Source organism: Bos indicus, chromosome 29, assembly GCF_029378745.1.
Source record: "Bos indicus isolate NIAB-ARS_2022 breed Sahiwal x Tharparkar chromosome 29, NIAB-ARS_B.indTharparkar_mat_pri_1.0, whole genome shotgun sequence".
Classification (NCBI taxonomy): domain Eukaryota; kingdom Metazoa; phylum Chordata; class Mammalia; order Artiodactyla; family Bovidae; genus Bos; species Bos indicus.
In genome coordinates this window covers 44,563,922-44,578,342 of record NC_091788.1, presented here as the reverse complement: position 1 = coordinate 44,578,342, position 14,421 = coordinate 44,563,922, and the positions used below count along the sequence as shown (strand labels likewise).

The 14,421-nt window shown below is 51.8% G+C and overlaps 1 protein-coding gene across 3 annotated transcripts; it reads right to left on the bottom strand.

Annotated features, from left to right (window-relative positions):
* Positions 1-253: 253 nt before the first annotated feature.
* Positions 254-10,352, bottom strand: TSGA10IP (testis specific 10 interacting protein). 3 transcript variants are annotated; one of them, XM_019955377.2, is made up of 8 exons: positions 9,542-10,352; positions 8,086-8,219; positions 7,263-7,984; positions 6,937-7,084; positions 4,737-4,907; positions 1,679-1,778; positions 1,354-1,478; positions 254-860 (listed from the first exon to the last, which is right to left on the bottom strand). In XM_019955377.2, the coding sequence occupies exons 1-8, from the start codon at positions 9,686-9,688 to the stop codon at positions 737-739; spliced, it is 1,671 nt and encodes a 556-aa protein (XP_019810936.2). In that variant the 5' UTR covers positions 9,689-10,352; the 3' UTR covers positions 254-736. The 3 variants fall into 3 exon arrangements, with proteins under 3 accessions (XP_019810936.2, XP_070638789.1, XP_070638788.1); XM_070782688.1 differs by having other exon boundaries at positions 7,263-7,565; positions 9,542-10,351; XM_070782687.1 differs by lacking the exon at positions 4,737-4,907.
* Between the last annotated feature and the right edge of the window lie 4,069 nt (positions 10,353-14,421).

Genomic DNA, 14,421 nt, shown 5'->3' with positions numbered 1-14,421 from the left:
CGTCCTCCTAGTGTACTGCCTGGGGTCGTGGCTCCATCAGGTGTTAAACGACTTAGCATGTTCTCCTCCAGAGACCCCCAGCTCCACAGTCCAGCTTCCTTCCAACTCCTACATCTAGTATTGTCTGCCAACGCTGCCTTGCCACGCTCCTTGGATTGGGTTTTTTAACCTGAGCTCTGTGACTGCCCCGGAGGTCGAGTTGAGCTTCTGTGTATCTGTAAACCCCCTGAAATTGAATGCAAAATTTGGCACATCCGTGTGTGTGTGAGCTTTTCTTTTCTTTTGAGGAGACTGTAACTTGTAGTTACTTAAGTGTAAAAGCTCAGTTCACACAATTCCTCCTGACACCCCCACTTGCCAGTTGCTCGATCTGCCAGCCCATCTGTTAGCGTGTGATTATGCGCCCTCTTAAAGGCCCGCCCCCTCCCGCACAGGACTGGGCGTTCCCAAAGGCGGAAGGCATTCTGTCCTGTTCACTCTTGAATTTCCAGGACCCAGCATTGGTAGGCGTTGCAGCTGTTGCTCTTGGGAGATGCCCCACTCACTCCTCTGGGCAGAGATAGAGCCCTTTGTACTGGGCGGGGGCCGTCGGAACAGCCAGAGTTCCTGGGGGATGTGAGCACAAGCCAAGCGTGCTGCATACCCACCTGTCACTGCCTGCTCCCAACCCACAACCACTTCCCACCACCGCCAGAAATCCCACACTGTATTTTCCACAAAGCATTTAATTTTTCTCTCAGGGACTCAACTCTTGGTCTGGATTTGGGGCGAAGTGCTGGTCAGCCTGGCTGCCAGTGGGTTCCATCTTTGGAGGACTCTGAGAAGAGGGCTCCATTCTCGCCCCCACTGACCTGTGGCTCCTTAAAGATGAAGACACAGATAGAGACCACTGGGCTCTGCAACTCCCCACCCCCATAACCAAGGAGACCAGGGCTGTAGGGGGGCAAGGCCTTCATCACCAATGTCGGTGGTTTCAAATGTGGCTCTTACACTCTGAGACCCTGAGCGGGAGACTACCCCCGCCCCCCAAGCCTGATAACCTCTGCTCTGCACCAAGTTGTTCTGAAGTGTAAGCGTTCTGTGGGGAAATAACCTTGGCCCTTCCTTTCTCAGGTGATGTTGAGGACAGGGCCTGGGGACGGCCCTGCTGACTGCGAAAGCTAGACTGAGTCCTTCTGGCCAGGGAGTGGACAGGGCAGGACGGAAGTCTAAATTCAGGGTGGACCCATGCGGCTGCGGGGGAGGCCCCTGGGCAGGCGGCAGCTGAGTGAGACCCCGAGGGGCAGGCGGCAGCTGAGCAAGACCCCGTGGGGCAGGGTGCTGGTGGCCTATCTCCCCACAGCTGGGCCTCACCTGTGCCTCCTGGGGGCGCCCTCCATGTCCCTCTTGCCCGCCTTGGCCAGCAGCTGCTCCTCATCCAGTCCCAGTGCCGACAGCACCTGGGAGAAGCGCCGGGTCACGTTGAGCCGGGCGTTGGCCTGAGGAGAAAGCAGAGGGGTCCCCTCTCTCACCTGGGCTGCCCCAAGCACACAGTGAGACTCTGATTACTGAGGGGGTCCCAGGGCTTTTCAAGGGTCCAAACTGAGGGGGCCCCTCCCGCCTCATCTCCCTACCCTCTCGGCCGGTGAGAAGCTCTGCTCTCAGGGAGCCCACACACTTGCCCAGGTGCCAGCCTCACCTGCATGGCCTGCTGGAACAGGTAGGGCCGGGCCTGCACCCGATGCTGGATGCCTTGCAGCTCTGCCTGGTACTCAACAAAGCGCTGTCGCTCCTGGCGCCTGAGGGAAGACGGGCCTCTGGGCAGCTGACCGTGGACTCGAACCATCCCCACTCATGAGCCCTCACTAAGGACTTCCTGTTTGTCCTCCCGCCCTTAGCTTTACAAAGTCATTTCATTTCCGTCTTCGGCTGGGATTCCCCCTGACGTGAATGGAGTGAGAATCATCTGCCACCGTTTTGTCCATGACACGCCTGAGGCTCAGGAGGGACAAGGGACTTGAGGTTGCACAGTTGGGAAGTGAGGGGCTGAGCACGGAGCCTGGGTTGGCAGACCGTGCCAGGCTCGCCCATCCTCCCAGCCATCCCCGAGGAAGAGGGGCCAGCACTGGCTTCTGAGCAGCTGGACGTCTGTGTGCACAGCCCTGCCTTCCCCTCGTCCACCCCTGCACCCTCTCTGCCTGTGAGGAGAAGCTGACTGTTGGCTGTGGCTTTGGGCAAGATCACGCTCTGGACCCTGGGTTCAGTACAAGCTTGCCAGAATTCTCTGTGCTTCTTGTAAGCCAATAGTTTAGAAAATGGGACAGTGGAACTAAAGAAATGTATTGCAAATGAAGAATTGATGCTTTTGAACTGTGGTGCTGGGGAAGACTCTTGAGAGTCCCTTGAACAGCAAGGAGATCAAACCAATCAATCCTAAAGGAAGTCAACCCTGAATATTCACTGGAAGGAATGATGCTGAAGCTGAAGCTCCAATACTTTGGCCACCTGATGTGAAGAGCCAACTCATTGGAAAAGACCCTGATGTTGGGGAAGATTGAGGGCAGAAGGAGGAGGGAACAACAGAGGATGAGATGGTTGGATGGCATCGCCCACCCAATGGATATGAGTTGAGCAGACTCCAGAAGATAGTGAAGGACAAAGGAGCCTGGAGTACTGCAGTCCATGAGGTTGCAAAGAGTCGGACACAACTTAGCGAGTGAAAATCAACAACAAACTGCAAGAGAAAGAACACATCCCAGAAAGATCCAGATTCCACTGGAGAAGCACAATCCCATTTACAAAAACGCAGTTGGTGCACTTGTCAGAAATCTGTCAGCTCTACAAGCTGCGAGTCCTGGCCGTGAGTGAGAAGGGTCCTCTGACCACGTCACACGTGGGACCAGGCATCCTTCTGCCAAGCACACAAGAGAGGCCGAGGGTTGTGGCAGCAGCACTCAGAGACAGGGCAGGAGGGGAGAGGCACACAAGACTCAGCCTCTGCTGGGAGCCTCTGGCAAATGTGCGGGGCCCCACGGGAAAGCACACTGGCTTGCTGGGCCAGGACCCTTGGCTATGCGCCAGGTAAAGAAACTTCCTCCATTCAAGAAAAAGATGGACTTGAAAACCATGACCGGAAACAGAAGTCACTGCGAAGAAGAGTCTTCAATATTCAAGGGGGGATTTTACAGCAGTTTCAAGGAGCAGAGGTGGGGGAAGCCTGAGCTATATCTCTGTCTTGCCCGTGATGTCGCGTACATTTTTCCTGTGTGGTTCTTGAGGCTATTTCTGTTAGAATTGAAAGGACATTCATGTCTTGGAGCTCTAAGTGAGAAAGGAAGTCGTGTTAGTGGGCTTTTGCCCTATTATGTCAGAATAAAAGGAAAGTTTGGAGCCTCCCTGCCACAGGGCAATGCCTTTTGTGCCCTCCCTCCTAGGAAGAGCAGAATCTTGCATGCAGCACAGAGCTAAGGTCGAGGGCTGGAAGCACTGAGACACCCTCCATGGGAAATATCTGCTCCCAAGTAGAAAATGAAAGGATTGTGTTTGGAACACTCATCTCACTGACCCCTGCCACTGGAGTGGGAGACTTCCTCTTCCTGCCTTGTGAGAAAAAAAAGGTGAACTTGAAGTCCAGCAGGGAGAAGGCATCTCCTGGTTCACTGATCAAGGATTTCCTCATTGGCAAAGTTGGGGGTGATATGGCTGAGCCTCAAAGAGTAGGTGATCGGAGCCCCACTGGATCCTCAGTGGCCCCATCGCAGGGTAGAAACCCCCTGGTCTCTGAGCAGTACCCCACTCCCCTTGACCTAGTGCTTCTCCCCAGATGGAAGGGCTGCCTTGGTGCCAGCTGCACCCTAGAGGTGCTCAGTGTCAGTGGCATCAGTGATCATATTTCTTTGAGTTATCTGGTTCACCAGCTTGGGCTTTGCGGGGAAGATCCTGGTATACTATATCTGGAGACTGGGCATTTGGGCCCTTCATGGTGGCCAAATGGCTGCCTGGGTTGGAATCCCAGCACTGATGCTCACCTGTGACTTTTGACAAATTATTTAAGCTCTTGGAGCTTCCTTCATCTGTAAAATTATGGGAGTGGTGATAATACCTATTCTTATGAGTCCAAAAAAGATTTGCTTTTAAATCTTAATTTGCTTTTTTATGATCAAAACATAAGAAGAAAATGAAATGGATGACTCTGCCCCTGACCACGAACAACTGTCTCCAGGACTCAGACCATAGGCGCTATTCACATTCTCCACCAACTATCTCTGTAATACATGAATTTTTATAGTATGCACACCTGGCATCTGAAATCAGAAAACAAGATTTGAAAGTGTGATGATGCATGTAGAACAATTCAAACTTGAGCCTTTGACAGCTGTTGGGATGGTTATTATTAGCCAGGTGACCTTGAGAATTCCCTGGCTATCCAGTTGTTACGCTGTCCAGCTGTCCACGCTTCCACTGCAGGGACCTGGGTTCAATCCCTGGCCAGGGAACTAAGATCCCGCATACCACAAGGTGAAGCCAAAAAAAAAATAAATAACAGGGTGACCTTGTCCCAGCCCCTTTTCCTCCTGGGCTTCAGTGTCTTCATCTGTAAAGTGGCCCAACCTGCCTGCCTGGCAGGGAGGATGGTCCTGGGGGCTCAGCCCCATGGGTGGGTTGAGGACAGGGTCTCCTTGGTCCTTCTGTCTGACACTTAGCACCACCTCCCTGCGCTCTCCCCTCCAGGCCCCCCACAACCCTGGGTTTCCTACCTCAGCTCCTCCAGCTTGCGCTGGGCAGCCCCTGGCCCCCGGCTCCCTCTGGGTGCGTAGGCTGCCAGGCAGCGAGCCACCTGATGCTGTACTCGCTGCTCCCGGGCCCGCCGCACCTCGGCCTGCTGCTGCTCCTCCCGCTGCTGCAGCTCCCAGGCCCGCAGCAGGTTTCTTGGGTGAGGGGAGAGGAAAAGCAGAGGGGTAGGAGAAGTCTGCAGGGAACAGGAGCCTCGTGGAGGCCCAGGGGTAGATAGGGGCCTACGGGGACCTAGAAGGAGAGATTTCCACAGTCCAGAGAGCCAGGGGCCTAGGGAATGGGGTTTGTCATGGAAGTCGAATTGGATGGAGGCTGCCTCTGGGAGCTCAGCCCTCGGGCCCAGCTCAGGCCTTTCTCAACTCTTCCTGGAAGCCTTCTGCCTATTCCAGCCAGTGGTGTGCCCCAACTCTGACCGTCTTCAGCCTTGTGGAGCTTGGCACACATACCCGTGACCTCACCTTCCCCTTGCAAAGCAGCTTTCCTTGACAGAAGGGCCCAGATCTTTCTTTCTCTCACCCCACATCTAGTAGGAGCTAGAGTAACGCCTGTTGGTTTGAGGGACAGACAGATGAATGAATGGGAAAGAGAAAGAAACGGTGAGAGGATCCGTGCGTGTAATGAATGAATGGTGTGGATGGTTGAATAAACAGAACCTAATCCACCTGAAACACCCTTCCCCCAGGTCTGATGATCAGTTCTTCTTGCCAATCAGGTCTTTGCTCAAAGGTCAGAGAAAGTGAGACCTTAGCACCCCATCTACCTCCCAGAGATTTTCCATCTCTAGCTCTACGTTTTGTTCATTTCTTTATTGATTATCCTTCTTTCCAAGTAAAATGTAAGCCTCATGAGAGCAGGATTCCTTGTCTGTCCTCTTCACCGCCAGTGTATCCCAAGCACATACAACAGTGCCTAACATAGATGGAAACTCAATTTGGGTGAGTTCATGCATAATTGTTGTCACGGAAACTCAATATGGGTGAGTTCATGCATAATTGTTGTCATTCTCTCCCTGAGTTGTGTCTGACTGTTTGTGACCCCTTGGACTGCAGCACACCGGGCTCTTCTGTCCTTCACTATCTTCAGATTTTTTGCAAATTCATGTCCATTGAGAAGTGACACCACCATCTAACCATCTCATCTTCTGCTGCCCACTTCTCCTTTTGCCTTCAATCTTTCCTAGCATCAGGGTCTTTTCCAATGAATTGGTTCTTTGCATCAAGTGGCTAGAATATTGGAGTTTCAGATTCAACATCAGTCCTTCCAGTAAAGACCATGAATCATAGTCAGATAGAAAGATGGAGAGGTAGACAAACAGAAGGGTAAATGCAAACATACACTCAGCACAGGTTTATTGAGCACCAACTCTGTGCAGACCCTTTTAGGGCACCAGATGGGGGCTGTTATCAAAAAGATCCGGCAACTTCCCTGGAGGAGCCTTCACATTGTGCAAAGGGATAGACAGATAGCCCAGCACCTTCCCAAGGGATCTGGGCTTTGTCCTTGGGGTGCTGGGGAGCATGGGAAGATCTCGAGCAGAGATGACAGGGGGAGACTCATAGGGTGCTATCAGAATGCTGAATGGATCTCACCCCACACTTCTAACTGGTCACCAAGGCCCACTAAGCCAGCCTCCAAATATCCTTTCAGATAAAACATCCTCTCTTCACTCACATGACCACCTGGTTCAAGCCTTTGCCTAGATATTGCCAGCAGCTCCCACCCCGTTCTTCCCTCCTGCTCCCACTGTCTCTGTTCAAGCCCCAAGGATAGTAACGATCTAACTCTTCTGCCATTGTCCCTTTTTCCCCCATCTGTCTCCTTTTCCAGCTGACTTTGAGCTTCTTAGGGATGAAACCAAGTCTTTTTACCTTTATATCCTGAGTACCCGTGAGCAGATACCCGAGGTATGTTGCATTAATCACTTAACTAATAGATTAATGAATGGGTAGAAGTGAGTGAGAAGTGTCTTATGTCGATAAACAGCTGGCCAAGGGGATGGATGGATGGATGGATGGATGGATGGATGACTGGATGATCAGAAGGACTAGTGAGTGGATAAATGAAGGGATGAATGAGAGGATGAATGGATGAGTGTCTCTTGGAGAACTAGCTCCTTCTCTAGTCCCTGTGCTTCGCTCCCACCCTCCTTCTTCTCCACCTCACCTGGTGGCCTCCTGTCGTTTGTGGAAGGTGCGGTTAGGGAAGTTTGCAAACAGAAAAGTCTCATCATCTCCCAAGGGGTGGGCCTTCCTGCTCCAGTTGGAGGCCTGAACAGCAGCCCGCAAAGACTTCCAGGGCTGTTTCTCGGGGCCTGTCCACAGAGTGACAAGTCAGGGACTATTGATCCTCCTGTCCCCTTGGGCAATCCCTCCCCGCACCTGAAGCCCAGCCTGGCCGTGTCTGAACACCTGGCCCAGGTCACTGGCTCCGGCCCCTCTCCACGCTGTGTGACTTTGTGGGGAACCTGGGCTTTGAACCCCAGGACTCACCACAGTCCAACTCCTGCTGCAGCTTCCTCTGCAGCTTCTCCAGGTCCCACGGCCCCTCCAGCTCCTTGGCCCTTGGCTTCCTCCTCTGTGGTTCTCGGAGGTTGGTGGAGCTGGAAACACTCTCCAGGCGCCGCACTTCACTCTCTTCCCAGGCCTCCTCACCAGAATTCCGCCCCTTTCTTCGAGAACTGGTCCTCCTTCTCCAGGGGGCCCGGTGTTCCCCGTCCTCGGCCTCCTCTGTGGCCTCTGAAAACTGCTCCTCCTCCAAGATCAACCCCCTCCTGGGGAGCTGGGGCAGTTCCCCTGGAATCAGACCCCTCTCAGCTTCCTCGGCTCCCAGGCCTTCCGGCTCAGACTCCTCGGGCTCCAACCCGGACCCTGAGGACTTCCTGGGCGACTGCAAGCCTCCCTCCCCGGACGGCTCCAGCTCCTGGCTGGTCCCCCTGCCCGGAGGGATGGAGGTGCAGCTGCAGGCCCTGAGCTGCTGTCTCCTCTCCAGGTTCGGCTCCTCTGTCTTCCAGCAGAAGCTGTGGGCCTCTGGGAGGACGGGCGTGGACTTGCGCCGGGACTTGTGGTGATGGACTGCCAGGGGCAAGGGCAGGGCCTGGTGGCCAGGGGCCAAGACAGAGCTCGGCTGATGCAGGGCCCGGCCATCTGTGGTGAAGCTCTCCCAGGCCCACTGGAAGGGGAAGGAGGGTTTCCGAGGAGAAGAGGGGACGACACTGAGGAGGGAGAGGGCAGGGGGCAGGGGTCAGGGCCCAAACTCTGGCCCCCAGTGGGGCCTGGCCCCCTGCATCCCTCTCGGCCCTCCACAGCCACTTACTCCTCAGCTTCTGCAGAGCTTTGCCCTTTCTTGTTCCGGCCTCTGAGCCTCCGGTCCTTCTTTGGTGTCTGCCCCGCGCTCCGAGACCTCTGCTTCTGGGCATGGATAACACCATCACCGCTCCCAAGACTCCTCTGGGCGAAGGTAGGAGAGGAGGCCTAGCTCTGAGCCAGTCGCCCAGGGGACAGTCCTATGCAGCCCTGCAGTTACCCCGGGAACTGACAGATCACGGGAACTGACAGATCACGACCTGAATTACTAATATTAAAATAGCAACAGTGGGTTTCTCTGGCAGTCTAGCGGTTAAGAGTCCGCTTGCCAGTGCAGGGAACCCGGCTTTGAGCCCTGATCCGGGAACATCCCACGTGCTGCAGAGCCACTGTACCTGTGGGCCACAACTAAGGAGCCTGCGCTCTGCAGCCCATGAGCCGCAACTTCGGAGCCCGCACGGCGCAACTACTGGTGCTTGAACACCTGGAGCCTGTGCTGCGCAACCAGAGAAGCCTCTGCGATAAGAAGCCCGAGCTCCACAAGGAAGAGCAGCCCCTGCTCACTGTAACTAGAGAAAGTCCACCTGCAGCAACAAAGACCCAGAGCAGCCAAAAATAAGTAAATAAATCTTAAAAAGCAACAGTGCTATTCACTGAGCACCTGCTGCATGCCCAGGACTTTCTTGCATTAACTCACTTAACCTTCCTTCCCAAGGACCCTATGGGGCTTCCCAGGGGGCTCTAGTCATCAAGAATCTACCTGCCAATGCAGGAAACGCAAGAGGTGTGGGTTTGATCCCTGGGTCGGGAAGATGCCCTGGAGAAGGAAATGCCAACCCGCTCCAGTATGATTGCCTGGAAAATTCCACAGACAGAGGAGCCTGGCAGGCTACGGTCCATGGGGCCTCAGAGAGTCAGGCTTGACTGAACCATTGAAGTCACACAGGCCCGCACGCACACACACAAGCACACACACACACACAAGGATGCTATGAGGTCCCTGCTCACTCTCACCCACATCATGCAGATGAGAACACTGAGGCTCAGAGAGGTGAAGTCCCTTGACTAAAGTCACACAGCCGGGAAGCAGAGCCAGGAGCTAACGTGTGGACTGTCCTAGAGCCCAGATTTGCCCCCTTTGCTCTGGGCTGCCTCTGGGCCCTGGACAGCTCTTCTCAGTGCCCCAGAGGGCTCTGGCCTTGCAAAGCCAAGGAGGGAAAAGCTCATCATTTTTCCTGAAACCCAAATCCTCCCAATTTGCCAAAACTGCCCCATCAGAAACCTGAGAGTCATAACTAGGCATCATCCTCCCCTTCACCCCACGTCCCTGCCCGTCTCAGACCTCCCTGACTCTCTCCTGGGCCTTGGCTCCAATCTTGTGGCCTCCCTCAACCTTGACCTCCCACCCCAGAGAGCCAGCCTGCCTCTGGGCGGTTGGCAGTCCCCCCGCGGGGCCCCCCTCTCACCTGCTCAGCGTAAGGGGTGCTTGAGAGAAGCTTGAGCAGACCTGTGGCGGTCCCCGGAGCCTGCTGCCGTTTGTCATGCCCAGGTCTCCCGGAAGAAGTCCTGACCAACTGTTGGTGGGCGTTTAGCATATTGGTTTCTTGCCCCATCCCCCACCCCCATCTGCCAACCTTAGAACTGCCCAGCCCACCATCTCTATGGCAACCAGTCCTCAGCCTGTCTCAAGGGCTCTGGCAAAAGCAGACCAGGAAGGCTCTAGGTAAGGCCAGCTTCCTTCCAGAGGGGAGAGTTCGGCAGGACGCTGAGGAAGAGTCCAGGCCCGGGAGTCCAGAAATCAGGCCAAGTCCTGCCTCTGCAGGGCTCCCTATGATCTCGGTATAATCCCCCTACCCTTGCTCAGCCTGTATTTCTCCATCTCTCAAAGGAATCTCCGGACTCTCCATCCCAAAGGGTCTTCACACCCTGTGAAGAAGCAGATAGTACCTGCCGCGTCCCTCTCCCTCTATCTGCCTCCTGGTTTAAAAAAAAAAAAAAAAGGTATCTATCTCATTATAATTAAAAATAAAAAAATCTTTTGGCCATGCCGCATGTGGGATCATAATTCCTCTACCAAGAATTGACTTCCCTGGTGGTTCAGATGGTAAAGAATCCGCTTGCAATGCAGGAGGCCTGGGTTCAATCCCTGAGTTGGAAAGATCCCCGGGAGAAGGGAATGGCTACTCACTCGAGTATTCTTGCCTGGGAAATCCCATGGACAGAGGAGCCTGGAGGGCTACAGTCCATGGGGCCGCAGAGTCAGACACGACCAAGTGACTAACATGTTCACTTTCTTCAAAGATCGAACCTGTCTGTACCCCCTGCATGGGAGCACAGAGCCTTAACCACTGGGCAGACAGGAAAGTGCCCTCATTGTAATTTTAACTGAGTTGTGCTGATTACTTCTTTGACCCGCTCTTCATTACTTTTTTGCCTCTGGGCTCATCTTGTGAGCTGTTTGTTTCTGTTCATGGCCGCGTATTATGCTTCTGGGCTTTTCTTTTTTAACTTGTGCAGGAGCTCTGTATTCACTAGATTGCAACCAGCTGTCTGTCAATATTATCTGAGGGCCTTTGTGGAACAGAAATCCTTAATTTTTTTCATTTTTTAAATTGAAAATTCAATTTAAAAGTTACATTGTAATTCAACTTAAATTTTCAGTTGAATTACAGTGTGTTAATTACTGCTGTACAGCTAAGCGACTCAGTTTTACATGTGTATATCTGTCCTCTTTCATATTCTTTTCCATTATGGTTTACCACAGGACATTGAATATAGTTTCCTGTGCTACATAGTAGGAGCTTGTTGCTTATACATTCTATACATACCAGTTTGCATCCGTTAATCCTAAACTTCCAATCCAACCCTCTCCCACCCTCCTCCCCCTTGGCAACAAGCAGTCTGTTCTCTGCGTCCCTGATTCGGAGAAATCCTGAATTTTGATGTAGTCAGATCCATAAAGGTTTTGCATGAGGGTTTGCCTTTTGAATGTCTTAAGTCCTTACCCTACTCCGAGGTGGGGCCTTCTCCTATATTTTATTCTGCTGCTGCTGCTAAGTCGCTTCAGTCGTGTCCGACTCTGTGCGACCCCGTAGACGGCAGCCCACCAGACTTCCCTGCCCCTGGGATTCTCCAGGCAAGAACACTGGAGTGGGTTGCCATTTCCTTCTCCAATGCATGAAAGTGAAAAGTGAAAGTGAAGTCGTTCAGTCGTACCTGACTCTTAGCGACCCCATGGACTGCAGCCTACCAGGCTCCTCTGTCCATGGATTTTCCAGGCAAGAGTACTGGAGTGGGGTGCCATTGCCTTCTCTGATATTTTATTCTAGTAGATCATAATTTAGCTTCCAGGTTCAGATTGAAATGCTCTACACTTTTCCTTTTCTGATACTGTCCTTATCTGGTTTGGGAGTCATATAAGAAAGTGGGCAGCCTCTTCTCATTCTCTGTTTTCTGGAACAACTAGTATAAGATAAGGACCATCTGTTCCCCTTCCACTGGGACTCTTCTGCACTGGAGTCTTAGATTATAATTTTCTTTACTGGTTACTGATCTATTTTTTCTTAAAAGGCCTTTACGTTAAGTTTTAATTTTTACTGACATACAATCATTTGTAATATTCTTTGATATTTTGACATTTTAAATTTCTGTGGGGGCTCAGAGGTCGGATCATGTAGGGCCCAGTGGCTGTGGGAAGGTCTTGGGATTTGCCCTAAACATGATGGAAAGGGTGAAAGGATATTGTTATAGAAGAACCCATTTTGCCAACACAAAACTCCCAGTCTGCTTCAAGATTATGAAGGGTTGGAAGGTGGATTCTAAAAAGGGAATTCTGTGATGAGATTGGGGCTGGGGCTGGGGGCTGCTTTCAAGTCCTAAATCTGGGGAATTTGAGATGGGCTCCCTGAGATCCTGGCAAGCCCGTGGGTCAAGTGTACAGGAGGCTTTCAGAAAGACTTCAGAGCCATGATCAGAATGGCCAGCACTCTGAGGAAACACGGCACAGGAAGTCAAGACTTCATCTGGGGGCAGAGACAGGTTTCCTTATGGATTTCACAGGGACATTGGGAGATAAATATTATCTTTTATTATACCCCATGCATCTCATTTGGTCAGGGAGAAGAGGTTGTGGGCTTCTCTGGTACCACTAGTGGTAAAGAATCCACCTCCCAGTGCAGGAGATGCAAGAGACACAGGTTCGATCCCCGGGTCAGGAAGACCCCCTGGACTAGAAAGGAAATGACAACCCACTCCAGTATTCTTGCCTGGAATATTCCATGGACAGAGGAGCCTGGCGGGCTGCAGTTCATGGGGTCGCCAGGAGTCAGACATGACTGAGCACACAGGTGGCAGAGGAGGTGAGAGGAGCTGACTCAGGGTTTTGTGTGTTTTTTTCACATTTTTATGTATTTATTGAATTTAATTTATTTGGCTGTCCCAGGTCTTAGTCTCGGTACATGAGATCTTTGGCTTTGGCCGCAGCACGTGGGCTCTTTAGTTGAGGTATACAGACTTTTAGTTGCACGATCTAATTCCCTGGCCGGGGATCGAACCCGGGCCCCCTGTGTTGGACTACCAGGAAAGTCACCCTGAGTGAGGTTTTTAAAATCCCCCTTTGGCTGCTGTGTAGAGACTAGCCTGGAGGCCCAGGGTGGAAAGAGGGACTGTTGTCCAGGAGAGGGACAGGAGGACTTGGGCCACAGAGGCAGAGAGAGGAAAGAAGAGGAGAGGTCTGGATATTGAGCCTGGGCCCGCCACCATTCAGAGATCAGGGGAAGATAGGGAAACACAGCCATGGACATAGGACAAGAGAGGCTGGTAGGGAGGAAGTCAGCCCAGAGAGGGAGGGCTCCCAGCCAAGTGAAGTAAGTGTTTCAGAAATGAGTGGGTGATCAGCTCTGACAAGAGGCACTGAGAGGTCAAGGCAAGGCTGACTGAGTGAACTAAATTTGGCAACCTCACTTGTTCCCTAGGCCCAACTCCAAAAACCAGACATACAAGGTGCATTACAGACATTGGCTATTTAAATGTGGCTGAAATTGGCCTCAGAAAAATATTCTTTCCTCTGAGAAACTTGTACCCTTTGTTATCTCTGGAGGAGGGAAGCTGAGTTATTACATCTCCCTTTTTGCTTTGGCTCCCTGGAAGCTCAAAGCCAAATTTGATCTGCAGATAATAGAATGCTTTATACGCGCATGCTAAGTCACTTCAGTCGAGTCCAACTCCTCGTGACCCTATGGACTGTAGCCCCCCAGGCTCCTCTGTCCATGGGGATTCTCCAGGCAAGAATTTTGGAGTGGGTGGTGATTCCCTCCTTCAGGGGATCTTCCTGACCCGGGGATCGGATTAGCGTCTCTTTCGTCTTCTGCACTGGTACGTGAGTTCTTTACCACTAGCACCGCCTGGGAAGCCCAAGTGTCTTATGGGCTTCACTTAACAATAGACCGGCATACTTATATCTTTATGTTCTTGCTCCAGAGCTTCACATTCTCTTTTCAACTATCTTCTCACATTCCTGAGTCTCCATTTTTGTTTTGAGATTTTATCTTCTTTGTTCTTACCAGAAGTTACCTCACTTATATTGGGAATGAGGCAGGTATGCAAATTAATTCTACCATTTAGCAAATATATGGAGATGCCTTATACTAGTTAAGTTTTTTGGTTTGCAACTGACAGAGCTAAATTAAGCCAAAAGGATAAAATAAGTAACTGGCTTATTTTACTAATAAATAAACAGGGCCTGACCTCATTTTTTGCCTGGATTGAAAGATTTGAGCCCCTTTGCATGTGTGTGTGCGTGCGTCTGTGCGTGCGTGTGTGGTGTGTCTGTGTGTGCACGCATGCGTGTATGTGTGTGTCTTTCTCTTCCTCATTTCATCGTCATTTCTCTCTCTGTGTTGGCTTCATTTTCTCCAGTGGGAGTGTTGGCTGCAGGCAGCACCAGATTTCTGTCCTTGGCCCTTTGCCACCAGAGTAGCGAGAGGACTCTTCCCAAGTAGGATTCTGACATTTCCTGCCTTGAGTCTCATGGCCACCCCTGGACCAATCACAGGGACTTAGTGGGACAAGGACTGTGACCCGCTGTACTGTGGCACCTTCTGGGTGGAGTGGGAGGAGCAGTGTTCTAAGGATAGAAAACAGTATGGAGTTTCCTCCAAAAAATTAAAAATAGAACTACCATACAATCCTGCAATTTCACTCTTGGACCAACGAAAACTAAAACACTAATTCTAAAAGATATATGCAGCCCAGTGTTCAACACAGCACTATCTATAATTGCCAAGATATGGAAGCAACCTAAGTGCCCATCGATAGATGAATGGATAAAGCAGGTGTGATATGTAAA

Coding starts and splice junctions, on each gene's coding strand:
- TSGA10IP (XM_019955377.2), bottom strand. CDS start 9,688: ATGGGGCAAGAAACCAATATGCTAAACGCCCACCAACAGTTGGTCAGG. Junction 4,908..6,936: donor AAACGACAGGAGGCCACCAG/GTGAGGTGGAGA, acceptor CCCTCACCCAAG/AAACCTGCTGCGGGCCTGGG. Junction 861..1,353: donor GGCGCCCCCAGGAGGCACAG/GTGAGGCCCAGC, acceptor TTCATCTTTAAG/GAGCCACAGGTCAGTGGGGG.